This window comes from Lates calcarifer, linkage group LG19 (genome assembly GCF_001640805.2).
Source record: "Lates calcarifer isolate ASB-BC8 linkage group LG19, TLL_Latcal_v3, whole genome shotgun sequence".
Taxonomy (NCBI): Eukaryota; Metazoa; Chordata; class Actinopteri; family Centropomidae; genus Lates; species Lates calcarifer.
The window spans coordinates 8,961,083-8,975,218 of record NC_066851.1 but is presented as its reverse complement, the minus strand read 5'-3'; the positions used below and the strand labels follow the sequence as shown (position 1 = coordinate 8,975,218).

The window sequence follows — 14,136 nt, the reverse complement described above, 5'->3', positions numbered from 1 at the left end:
TGCTGCATGAAGACATGAAGAACAAACAGGGAGATATCTAGAACGAGGACGCTCTCTGGAACGCCTGCCGAAGAGTTAAATAACTGTAATTTCCTCTTTGTAAAAAGGCACTTAGCGAGAACATCCATTTTCTACTCTTTCCTTATGATACAAGGCAACACGGGCCTTTAAATTTCTCTTCCACAAGGACTGTCGAGGCAACCCTGAGTCTCCTTTGAAGAGAGGGAGTGTGGTCTTTGAAGCTTTTTTTCCATCAGGGTTTCAAACGCAAATGCCGGGGAAGTTCAAAGCCAAGGGAGAGTACTTGTGGCCATATTTCTGTTTTGTTTCAGGCCTCTGGTAATATTAAGCTTAGAAGCTAACGTGTGCGTCAGGGTGCGTGTTGTGTGTGTGTGTGTGTGTGTGTGTAATGTCTGATGAAGGAAAGTCAACCAGACAGTCAATGAAAAGACTTTTATTAATTGCCGATGAAAGGAAGGTGTGGGTGTGCATTAGCAGACCTGTGAGTACATGCTTGCAAAGGTGTGCAGATATACGTATACACAAAGATACAGTGATTCCTCTGCTTGCCTACATTGCACACACACACACACACACACACATTACTGTTTCTCACAAACACAGACCCCCTGGAGCAGCGGGGGCCATTTTTGCTAAAGTGAGGTAACAGCGGTGAGCACTAATAGACTGGCGTAGAATACAGAGAAAGGGCTGCTTCAGCACCATCTCTTAATACAACCCTTAGGCAGTAAATGCACACACACACCTGCACCACCCAACAAATAGACACACACGCGCACACACACACCAAGGTAATATCCCCTACTTGCTGCGTCTTTGGGGGAAAGAGGCAGATAAACAGCGGGCTCCAATAATGGTGGTTTAGATCTCTATGGGTGCAAGTCAATGCCTCTCCAAGCCGGGGGCTAATGCCAGTTAACTCTCCCTATAGGGGACGAGCGCAGGCCTGCAGTGGCTCGCAAAACAAGCGCTCTCCCAAGATCCTCATTACTTCCAACGCTGAGTAGCAACTGTAAGTAAAGCAAAACTGCAGCTTAAGCTAAAAAACAGCGAGCAGCATGCGGGGGAGAGAGAGCGATGGAGTGAGAGAAAGCAAGAAAATAGGTGTTGGGGAGAGAAAATAATTGCGCACTGTGCTCCGGTTAGGGTTTTCCAGTCGGACGGAGTTAGAATGGGATTTCTCTAAATGGCTAACACAGCAAGCGGGTGCCGTTTTTTTTTTGTTTTTTTCCCTTCCCTGTTTTGGCCGACGGTGTGCTTTGTGAATATAATGCCTGTGGGGAGAGCATTTTGCTGTTTCACTTCGAACACGAGCAGCCATCAGGAGATGCAGAGACAGAGGCATGTGGGAGGTTGGGAAAGAGCTGCAGTGGTGGGGTGGGGAAGGGGGGTTGATGTGTGGATGGGGATGAAGAAGAAAAAAAAGAGGACAAAAGTGGAGAAAGAGAGCTAGAGGAGAGATGTGGAGAAATAAGAGGAAGGAACAGAGACAGAAATGTGAATGGAAAATTCAGCCTTGTTCCTCGGTGGGAGGCCTGTACCACAGCAACGCTCTGAGCAAAGAAAGCAGTGGAGACAAACAGAGATGGGGAGGAAAGGGTGGGGACGAGGGAACGTGAGACACAAGAGGGAACATAAGAGAAAGCGAGCATGATAAAAATAATGAGAGAAAGAGAGAGGGACAGGGACAGCCAGAGGCAGTGTTCCCACCACGCAGCCTCTCAGGGAGTGGTGTGACTAGAAAACTTGCCCGGCTCCACACACTCTGCACTGTAAAACACACTCGCATAAAAACTCATCTCCCCCTCACCCCACCCTCTTTTGCTGCTTCTGTAATAACTTTCACCACTAACAGAGGAAAAATATAAGTTTTGGAGAGCAACCCTGTGGCGTCTTTTCTGGTCCAGTATTTTGCAGCCTGAGAATTTGCTTTTCCTTTCTCGTAAGGGAAGTCGTTTACATTATTTTAGAAAATTGACTTTTTTCTGTGCATGCAAGCGTGATCTGAGGTCATCGCTCAGGTTCCTTCCAGGCGTCTATGCTTGACCTTTGACCCCAGCATGGAAAAAGAGCAATGTTTTTTTTCCTCTCTTTTTTTTCTTTGGTTCTCATTACCATAATTAGAGATGGAAATGTGTTTTTTAAAATGAAAAACTGAGTGCAAACCACAGGCAAGACTGGGGGACAAAGTAAAGGACAAGAGAGGATATAAAGCGGGTTGGAGGAGATTCGCAGGGAAGGACCCTTGAGCTAACAAACTGGACAGGCCTGGCCTTTTCTCCCTCTCTGTCTCCCACCCTCTATCTCTCTGTCCTTCCCCTCTCCCTCCTCCACTCACCCTGACCTCTCTGTCCTTTTCTAGGCCCTGGAAGCACTTGAAGCGAAGCGCAGATAAACAGCTTAAACTCTCCCGAGCGCTCGCCCGCAAGCTCCAATCACCTCTTTTAGAAGAAAATAAAAACTTGGAAGGGTGAGGAGAGATGGAAGAGGGAGGAGAGAGGATGAGGAGGGGGAGGGGAGGAAGAAGGGAGGGTGGGTGGGCAGCAGGCAGGCGCTGTTAACTGGACCTCGGAGGACCTTGGTGGAGAGAGAAGAACAAGAAAGAGAAAAATAGAGGAGGGAGAGAGTATTTGTGATTTTTTTGCAGCAGACAGAGCAAGCCAGGCCATGGAGAAGTGTGGATGTGCTCCGTGTCAATTAGTAGTGGCACAATGTGGAAAAGTACTGCAGTTTGGCCTTCAAAGGCAGGCAGGCATGCAGACACAAATGTGTAAACCCAGGCCTACACAGAGAGATAAAGATACCCAAACATGGGCCAGTCCTGAAAAAGGGCATAAATATGGACAGTTCAAATTGAGTTTCCTTTCTATGTGTTAGGACTTTAACACAAAAATATCACCATGGTGCCTGAGACATAAGGTTACAATGTATTTTCTGAGAAGCTAAAATGATCAGTTTTCTAAAACAAAACAAAGCTTGATTGGGAAACCTGTGTTTTGAGAACATGTTGCACTATTCCCTCAGTGATAGCAGCATTGACACTATCTTTGCAAAACAGTTTCTCTGTGCAATAACACTACATATACAGACAGGTGACGAATGAAAAGAAAAACCTTGACAGATGGAATAGAGAATGAAATTCTAATGTTTCTACACAGAGCACACAGGGTCACCGAATGGCTATGGCCTCCATTGTTACAAAATCTCAACCCAACTGAACATCCATAGGTGATTTTGCCTGCTTCCCAGAGAACTTCTACTACTTTTAGATCAGAAAAGAGTCAGAAGAGCAGTATATTTTCTTGCAAAATATTTTGTTGATGCTGAAATCTGTTGTGAGATTTTCCCCTCACACAACAGCAAGCATCTCTGCACCTTATCAGCTCCATCCCATCTGCAGCAGTGATCCAAGCTGATGACAACTGCTCTGTTTGTGTGAAGTTTGATTTAGTATGTATCAGGTTCAGCCCCGTAATGGATATGTCTTCGACGCATTTTCGGGAAGAAGTGACAGCCATACTTGGGCTGACAGGAAGTGACGCCATAGTGACAGGTTGTCAACCTGGAGACAACTTGTCAAACCAGCCCATGTACACTCAGAAATCACACAGCAAACACTATGTTATTTACATCTAGGAACATCCAGGAAAAGCAGTGTTTTGGAAAGCCAACACACACCTGCACATCAGCATATCTGATGGATTCTGTGGTTGCTGCAGTTGGGACGACACTAAACTGAGGGACTCTGAAGGCTCAACTTTTTCAGGACCTTGTGTTCTGAACTTTGACTGGATGACTTTGCCTCTCTCTCCCACAGCACGCAGTCAGTGATGGAAGCTTGAACGCCGGCGCTCCCATTCCACCCCACATTCATCCGGATGAGAGACAAATGTCTGCTCGCCTCGTCCCCAATGTCTGATGGAAGGAGAAAAATATTCTGAGGACGCTCTGAATTGCTTCAGAGACACTGGGAGGAAGGAGGGGTGTGTGTATGAGAGCCTGTTTTTGTGTATGTGTGTGTATGTGCATACAAGGTGGAGGAAGAGGAGGGGGAGGTTGGCGGTTGAGCAATGTGATTTCTGCTCGACTGTCACAAATCTAGCGCAACAGGAAAATCAATTTGGCCCTGTGTGTGCCTTTTTGGCTCCGGGAGAGAATCCAAATAGCAAGGCGAGGCCCGGATAATGTTACAGTGTATTGGATTTGCTTCATGGAGAGACGGAGAGAGAGAGAAAGAGAGGGGAGAGAGAGAGAGAGAGAGAGAGAGAAGAGAGAGAGAGAGAGAGAGAAGAAGAGAAGTGAGGAGACGAGAGAATCACAGACATGCCGTGGAGCTCAGACAAGATAGATTTGTGCAAGTGTATGGGTGTATGATAGGCTGGCAATCTGTCAGTCTCCCCGTCTGACTTTTTCTAACACACACACACACACACACAGACACACACAGACAACTCTTCCAAGCAAGAATATATATGTGATTTATATGTGTGACCGTATATGTGTACTGTGAAACCATGAAAAAATAAAAAAAAAACAGTTTACAGGTATTGTATGTGTGCTACAGTGCTGCTATGTGTGCTTTACCTGCCTTCTGTGTAATTTTCCTATGTGTGTGTGTGTGTGTGTGTGTGTGTGTGTGTTGTGACAGCCAGGTGAAAGGATGACATGATGAAATTGCTCTCCTCTGACCGCTGTCAAGGGTAACGTGTGTCCCGTGAGTGCTCAGCCGTGTGACATGTCGCATCACTCCCTGGAGTGAGGCTGAGCAGTGACAGACTAACACACAAACACAGACACACACATATAACATATACTCTATATATATATGTAGGTATATACACATACAGTATACAATGATGAGCCACAACATTAAAACCACTGACAGGTGAAGTGAATAACATTGATCATTTCATTACAATGCAATGTTCTGATGGGAAACCTTGGGTCCTGACATTCATCTGGATGTTACTGTGACACATACAACCCACCTAAACATCAAATCCCAATGGCAACAGCACTCCCCAATGGCAGGGGCCTCTCCCAGCAGGGCAATACTTGCACCACACCACAAAAACTGCTCAGAAATGTCTTGTGGAACACGACAAAGAGCCCAGGGTGTTGATCCAGCCTCCACAACTCTCCTCAGAACAATCAAGATCCATGGAGGCCCCATCCCGCAATCCCACAGGGCCCAAAGGATATGCCAGACAGGACAGGACACCTTGAGAGGTCCCTTGTCCGTGTCCAATGGGTCAGAGCTGTTTCGGTGGCATGAGGGGGACCGACACAGTATTAGGCAGGTGGTTTTAATGTTTTGGCTGATCAGTGTATATGTGTACATACATATTGTACATGCATACAGTACCTCTAAACCATCAATGTTATTTTACTTTTGGATAGAAATGTAGATGCACATATTTACGCACTCAAGCTCAGACCACAAATAAAAATAAATCTGTTTGTTTTTAAAGGAAAAATCTGCACTAACACACTTAAAGACTCACGTGGCTACAACTTTTCTTTGTATTTTCCATGGATCTATATGGGTCCTTGCCAGAAATGACAATATGACATCAGATGGTGACATTTACAGCACAGCTAAAGGGAGAAAAAAGTTAAAAATACCTTAACTGTCAATGCAAACAACTGATTTTGATGTCAGTCGAGGGGCAGAATCCATCATAGAAGAGACTGCTAATTCCAATTTCTCCACTGACAGTAGCCTTAATGGAGCAGGATGCAATGCAGCCGCAAGATACGGTGTGTTTTGACTTTTTCTTGACTGGAGCTCAAACTACTGCAGATAAAAAGTTTTTAGTTTTTCACGCTAATTAATCTGCTCATTAATGTTTGTCTTGTTTATTTTGGGGACACTGTTGATCACGCAACTGCTATGAATAATGAAGAACGTCTTTTTTATGGCCGCAGAACTAACAAATCGGGAGTGCTGAAGATACAAATCTCAGGAAACAAAACGCACACACACAAATATATATAGAGAGGGATACACAGTGTTGCTTGTTAACTCGCTTGCTCCCCCCTCTCCTCACTGACTTGTACTGAACTATCACGACAACATTAACCAAAGTGTCCTAACTTGTGATGAAGTGTTAGAAAGCAGAGCGTTAGTAATCAGATGTGTGTTAACCACATTAGTTCTCCTGTGTCTCTCTTAGGCTGGCTGCTCCTTGATCTAATTCAAACTGATTGTAGTACAGCCGCTAAAACATGCCAGATGTTACTCACTGCTCCACGCTTTATCACCATTTATTTGGCATGGGGAATATTTTAAAATATTTTCTTATTAATCACGTCCCAGCGATCGGTTTCGCTTCCCGTCTTTGCCGCCTCATTCCGGATTCTTGTCATGATTCTTGGCACGAGTGCCTGGAAAACCACTGTCCCAGTTTTTCATTAGCGTCAATCACTCTGGTAAGCGGCTGTGAGGAGAGGAGGAGGCGGAGGAGGAGGAGCTGGCATCAGGATCTCACTCAAGACATTTTGCCCCGCCTCGTCAGAGTGACTGACAGGTCTGAGATATGCTGACGCGCCGGTCAGCCACTCAGTCAGGCAGAGAAGTGGCGAGATGACACGTCACATGCTTGTCTATGGCAAATCAAATCCACACTTATTTATAACATTTTGTGTTTATCTAAATGGTTACGTGCTCCCTATGTCCTCAGGAGACAAACAGACACACCGTGCATTGTCTGATAATCCTGTTGGTGTCTTGTTTGGCCTGCCATATTTTAGATAAGGCTACAAATCAGATGGGAGGTCCTCCACTACCAGTCAGTCTCAATTCATTAACACTCAGAGAGGAGAGGAAATATTGTCTGGACATAACTGTTGGAAATACCTGTGCAATCAACAGGTAGTAGAAAGATGGACTTTATTAAAATTCCACTGCAATGTAGGAATGTGTTTCTTCAACATCGTGATCAAAGACTTAACAAATCCCCACAATGCAAGGACAAAAACTGTGTGAAGAAAATGAATGTGACATATTCCATGAAGTGCTCTGCACTACGCTGTAATATTCTTCAGTGGTCTGAATTAGTATTTCAAATAGACCAGAGAATATCAAAGTCTAGACGAGCTGGATTGATATTATTTGGTCTTCTGCTGCAGAGTACACTCAGCCTCATCCTCTGTCCAAACTGGCAGAATAAAAATTGATCTGGATGGACAATACGGTGAGTTGGAGATGAGAAAAAAGATGCTGTTGGACCGACATGTTGCCACTGGCTAGACTGCTCTAAAAAAAGGTCAAACCCTGCTCACCTAACACTCCAGCAAAGTCTCAGAGGGTAGATTCACATGGACAGTATTATTTAGGATAATCATGTTAAATTAAGACTCTGATTAAGGCAGAAGCAGAAATAAAAAACAAGTTCACAACTGTTTTTCCTGGTCTGATGTATTTGTGTGTTGGATTACACAAAGGTGTAACTCAGAAGCTTTGTCTTTACATTTAAATATTGTCTCCCTGTTATTTATGGAAACATGTGCACCTATTCTGCACTGGGGTCAGTTTTCTACATGACCTTTTTAAAGTCCTCTCTAAATGCACATATTTAAAAACAAATGAAATCAGGCTTAAAGTCTTTAAATAGCAAAGTAAATGGAAAGGTCAAGCAGAAATGTAGGTGTGATAACTGTGAAATGGATCCAGCGGCAACTGGCACTGCCTTAAAGGTGATCTAAGAATTGTTTAAACTGCAAATTAACACTGAAACTCTTTCTGGCCACACCCCAGTCAGTGATGTCACAGCAGCTATTTTTCATCAGCTGCCAAAGGCAATATGCCTGACGTGACATCACTGACTGGGGTATGTTTGCGATTGTTCTCTAATTTGGTTTCAAACAGCAGCCTCTTGTTTGGTGGCACAAAGCAATTTCCCTTTAAGCTGTAAAGCAATTTTGCAAATTTCCCAGGGAATCTAACTCGGCGGTACACGATGTAAAATGCAGTGTAGTGTCTGGTTCCGACAGCAAATCTTGTCAGTGACACTCTTGTTTGTTTGTGGTGATTAAACTAATAAAGTTATGCTACAAGTCGCCCCTTTCATCAAGACTGATTTGATTATCAAGATTCATGTGCGCATACTTTTAGAGGCTCTAATGGCAATCCTACCTGGAGTGGCGGTGTTGGCAGAGGGTCCACTGGCGGGAGAGATGGGTCCAGAGCCAGATCGGGACTGCTGGGACTGAGTGGAGCCCGCAGGCGAGCCAACAGGGGAGGGAGAGGGCCCGCTCCTCTGGCTGGGGAGATGTGGGGAGGCATGCGGGGAGAAGGGGGACTGTCCCTGGTTGCTGGCCTCCCTGCTCCCCCTGGCTGCTGCTGCTGCTGCTGGAGGAGCCGCCGGCGCTGACGGCTGAGCCCAGACCGGCCTCAGTCCCCGTGGGGAGGTCATCGATCGAGCCGGACAGATCCTGGAACAGAAGAAAGGACTTAACAGTGAGTATTTATAAAGCTCACCCAGGCATTTTATGAGAGGTGACATGCAGCAGGTGGCAAATTTAAACTCAAGCAAGCACAAAATTTTCCCAGTTCTGTATTATGTCATCATATAATAGTAATATTGCAACTATTTCAGCATGGTTAAATATGATTGTTTGGCTAAAAGACCAGATTGTATTATCTATTTAAAAAAATGAAACACATCATTAAAAGGAGCAAACATATTTCTAATGCTTTCATAAGACACTACAGGTTAAAAGGTTAAAAGTTCACACAGGCATGAGCAGCATTTGACTTCTCTGTAACCTGCTGAGTAGTGACAGTGGTTAATATGGCAGAGGAGCAAAAACATTACCCACAGAAGAAGTCACTACTGTACACTGGCTGCTGTGGTGAAAATGAATTGTAATGGGCTTTCATTTAGACCAAGGGTGAGTTCATATTACAGTTTTCGTTCCCTGTGGTGAGCAGAGGATTGTGTATTTATGTGTGCATGTGTGTGTGAGAGAGTGTGTGTGTGTGTGTGCGTGTGCTTAGTAGGTACTCCCCCTCCTGAACTGATTCCAGGGAATCCCCACCAATAGTGTTGACAGAATACTCACTGCATAAAAGTGTGGAGTGAGAGGAGAGACGGTGGGAGAAGTAAAGAGAAGGCCAGATGTGATGTGATGTGATACAATGTGATGGCTGCCCCCTAACTACACGTCACACACACATTTGGATACGCACGCACATACAAACACACACAAACACACACTGACTAGCGGCTGTGCCCCAGCTGTAGCTGAGCACGGGGGAAGTCACCTGTAAGTGACCCTGGTTTCCTGGCTGGTGCCTGCTTGGGGAGGAAGGGGAAGAGTTGCGGGTGTATGCCAGCTGATCCTGCCTGCTATACCAGGCCTGTTGACCCTCCACTCCTGTCCCACCTGAGCCCCGTGCAACCATTACTGCTACCACAGAGAGATATGTGTCTATTAGTCTGTCTGTGTGTCACTTAAAATCAACCCAGCTACATCCACTAAAATAAAAGCTACTAAAAAAACACCTGTTGCATGCTTATTGTAATCTTATTGTTGTGTGATTCTACTTCCAGCAAACTCATGAATGTTACAGAGTAATACACTCAACACAAGTTTGCATCTTTTCTCCTGGTGTCTGGGCAGGGGAGAGGATGCCAATCTCATATGGTAATAAGCTACTGGACAACTGCACAAGTGTCAGACTGTAGCAACTACAGTGAAGGTGCCACCAGCCCCCTTGAATTTTTTTGCAGACTTTGGTGTAGACTGTAGATTCCAAAACAGTGAGTCTGAATCATATAAAAATGGTAATTTTTAAAATGTTGAATATTGACAGAAACTTCCAAACTAAGTACAAGAATGAACACCATAAATATCTGCTGAACCCTGCAGTGCACAGACTGTCAAAAGCCATTTGTTTTGAATTTATGCAGCTCTGTCAAATAGTCAATTTTATGTAAACAGCAGGCAAACACTGTACTTTTTCTCATTATCCTTGCACCATGTTATTTCATGTAAAAAGTGAGACAGGCATCCCCCATCATCTTTCTATCCATGGATGGCTCAGCCTGTGGAACAGACAACCAAGTCAGTGTGGCAGTCTGTCCATGGCTGCTTGTTTTGGTTAATGCAATCTCGGCAGTGACACACAAAGCCTTTGTTTTCCATCATGCTGCTGTGAGTGCCCACCCGCTCTGCCAGCCTGCCAGTCTGTCACCTGGCATTATCTAGCCTTGCACGACTGAGCACATGGGGCACTCGCTTTCCTTTCTCTCTCTCTCTCTCTCTCCCTCACCCGTGGTACCACTTCCTGTCTCAGCCAATCAAGCCACCCAGTATTCTGAGCTGAGTGATGCAATGCGCTGCCTTCACCAATGAGGCTGAATGTATATTTTCAACCAACCTGCTGCCCCGGGTGCGCGCCATTTGACATGGTGGGGTTACCACGGGAGCCGGTATAACCATGGTGATGGCTTTCCCAAAACACCAGAGCTAGCCGGATGTACAGCTAGGCTGTTAACCCGCAGGCTAATTGTGTGAATGGATGGGAATAATTGCATTTCACCTAATTGGGTGCTGTTGCCAGCTTTTCCAGTGGCAGTTTAGGGGTGGGAAAATGCGTACCAGTAATTCGTTTAGAGGCTGTTAGGCTCATTTGGATTATACACACACTTGAGCACAGCTGTGTGGCCCAAGACCAAAAAAGTAGCAGCAGTCTATAACATGAAAGGGTGGGAAAGAATTAGCACCAGTAGACTATAAAAATGTCAATTGTAAACACCCAATAAACCCACAGTTATAACTTATGCTTGCAGAAACACTACCTTAGAAGAGTGATTTCACACTATAAGCAATATAATGCATTTATTAACCCGCACCCACTTCCCTCATGTGTACACTTAATCCTTATCAAGGGCCATGGAGCATTGTGTTACCTGGCTAACTGTCTGCTACATAGTCATGTGTAAAGAATCGAAGCCAGCCAGCCAGCTAACCAGCCAGGCAGGCATGCGGTCGGGGGATCCAAACGCCCAACAATCTGGGGCCCCAATCCAAAGTGGCCCAAATCCAATTTGTTTGGCTCGGGGCTGCAAATTGCTCTGTGCATTGAGTCTCCAAATAGCTGTCAACCACTCCCCGCTTGGCGTCCTGTATTGCTTAATTCGCTCCTGGAGCATGTAATTGTCATAATAAGAAAAATATTGAGGTGATAATAACCAGTTACTTTGAGATGCCCCCTGTCTGCCTCAAGACACACACACATACAGTCGCATATACGCACATAATGGGCCGAGACTGCCATCTACACATTTCACACAACATTGGAGAGGCAGTCGCTCGTGACCCTTCACCTCACTGGTGTTGGCGCCTGCCTGCACTCACTCGTTTAGTGTCCCTCTGTTTGTGTGTGTGTGTGTGTGTGTGTGTGTGTGTGAGAGACAGGCACACAGGCTGCTGGGTTGTCACAGCGAGACATGCTTGAGCACTGATGCGGCCGAGGGGACAGATGAGGCCACATACACACACACGCTCCCCATCCCATCCCTCACTCATACTACTGACCTGCTCTCACTCACACACCACACACACACACACACACACACACACACACACACACACACCCCAGCATGGTATAAGGCATCAGTGTGAAGCAGGGAGCTGTCACATCCAGCAGACTGTGGGCCTTTTTCCCCTGACCATGGTGCTGATGTTGTCTCCTCTCACCGCACACTGGGAATTAATCAAAGTTGCTATGGTAGAAGGCACCAAGCGAGTGTGTGACTTTGTGAGTGTGTGTGTGCGCACGCGAAAGCAGTTCTCTGTCTAGACAGGGAGGAGCCAATCGCTGCAGCTTCCTGTGGGCTACAGGAAAGGAGAGCGACAAGAGAAACTAGCTACTTTTCTCTCTCTCTCTCTCACAATCACACACACACACACGCACACACAGACACACACGCACGTGCGCACACACACACACACACAGACAGACAGACAGACAGACAGACACACACACACACACACACAATCTCACATCGAGTATCTATTTTTCTGTCTCTCTCTGTCTGCCCCTGTCAGAGGGATAGTATGGCTGAGGGCTCTGTACCACATGGCTAGCCAGCCAACTAGAGCCTGAAATACAAACTCAAACACAGCAACTGAGCACTGTGTGAGTGGGAACAGACAAAAACAACCTCCCTTACAGCTTCAAACTGTACACAACCAAAACATGGACTTTGCAATACAAATGTTATAATAGCAGACATTTGATATAGAACTGGTGACTCGATTATGCAAGTTCATACGTGTGCAGGAAATGTATTTTATTGGAGAACAGTGTCTTCTTTGCTAAAAATTCACTAATAGCCAATAGTTACATTCCCTGTTATGCGAATGTTTTCTCTGGCATAACTCTACAGGTGTCAAGCCACATAGACAGCTTTAGTATTATCTTTTTCTGTTGCCCCCGGATTCAGTGGAGGCAAACTAGATTTTGTTTCTGTTGCTTACAGCATAGAAAAATTACATTTAAGAAATTCAACAGCAACATTTCTCAAAATAGAGTTCCTATTACTATGGATAACCACAGAACAACTGTCAACAGTTCTCATGCAATGGATAAAGTGCAAATGGATAGGATTACATTTTTCAAGTCTGTCTTAAAACAATACTAGCATAACTATTACGTTCATTGAAAGAGTTATTGGTTGCTGTAATTGTTTTTCCTCTCCATACTGGCCATGAAAAGATCCCTTCCAAATGTGATTCCAATGTAAGCCTGTGTTAGCCAAATCAAGTGGTTATTTTCAAAAGTTACAGCCTTTTTAGTGCAAAATTTCCTCTTTGTGTTACTGTCATTCCACTGCAGCTCAGCCAGGAAACACTGCCGGGAAAACACAAAGAAGTAATTTTGCAATAAAAAGCCTGTAACTTTGGAGGATACCCACTTGATGTGACTAAGCCCGACTGCTGAGGTCTCATTTCAGCTTCCACTGAACTTTGGATTTCATATTTAGACATAATGAGGCCTGTGGATTTTGTCCACCACCTCTTTATACTGGAATTGCTTTAGGGAGATATCATTACATGACCAGTATGCAGAGGAGGAATGATCACAAAAAGTTTTTAAATGTACTTTTAGGCAGGTCAGTGGTGTATTAAGACAGACTTGAGCAAATGTGAACCTGTCCTTTAATAGAATTTTTCTATTTACATTTCCATACAGTACTAATGTTTTTACAGATGTGTACATGGACCTTAAGGACTTGCGTTTTCATGGGTCAAGAGTAAAATCCATTATAATGTGTCACACAGCGACGATTTTACTCCACCTCACTGTGGTACAGTATATATAGAAATAACACCTCAGTGAGCTCAGAGGCCAGTTTTATTCTCTGTTTCTCTTCTCTGGGTAAATATGATGATGCAAACTGTAATTAACTCCAATAGCCATCGTTTGTAGGCCTGAGGGACAGGTCTGCTCATGGCAGCGCTGCACTCATTTATCGGCTCCGGCCGCTGTGCTTTCTATCTTTATGGTGCACTGGAGACTGAGCGGAAATGCTATTACACAAAGATGTTTTTTTTTATCCCCCAAACCGTCGATTGAGGCAAAATCCAAATGAAATGCCATGCAAATGAATCCAAATGGACTGCTGACTGTGTGTATGTGTGTATGTGTGAAAGAGGGTTTTAATGTGATGCCCCATGTAGAGCACCAACTGTAATACCCTTCACTAAGTGCTATTAAGTACAGAAAGAAGAAGAGAAATGAGAAGGAGAGAGAGACTTAGTGGAGGGAGATTTAACACAACACCCACACCATCATTTCTTTCTTTGATGTCAATCAGCTGGAATGATGATGATAATTGGTGATGATGATGAGAATTGATAAAAAATTATCACAGTTTAAGCACTACTCTATGAAATGCTGATCAAAATGTGCTCGCTAACACACAGCGCTTCACATCCACATAACGGCTTTAATACTTTTATTTGTTGTATGCAGGGATGTGCAAACGTGCCTTGATGGAGTATGTCTTTGCTAGATAGTGTGGGATATGCGTATGTATGAGAGCATGTGTGTGGAGATAAGAGTTCTTGAGCAGAGTCTCTGCCACCTCCTCAGGGTCT

The 14,136-nt window shown here is 44.7% G+C and overlaps 1 protein-coding gene across 1 annotated transcript in view; it reads right to left on the bottom strand.

Annotated features, from left to right (window-relative positions):
* The window catches only part of LOC108898039 (AT-rich interactive domain-containing protein 1B-like), a 168,646-nt gene that overhangs the window by 44,045 nt on the left and 110,465 nt on the right, over positions 1 to 14,136 (bottom strand). Inside the window, 2 exon segments of the mRNA XM_051078138.1 lie at positions 8,159 to 8,340; positions 8,342 to 8,457. Coding sequence (XP_050934095.1) covers positions 8,159 to 8,340; positions 8,342 to 8,457 — 298 coding nt within the window.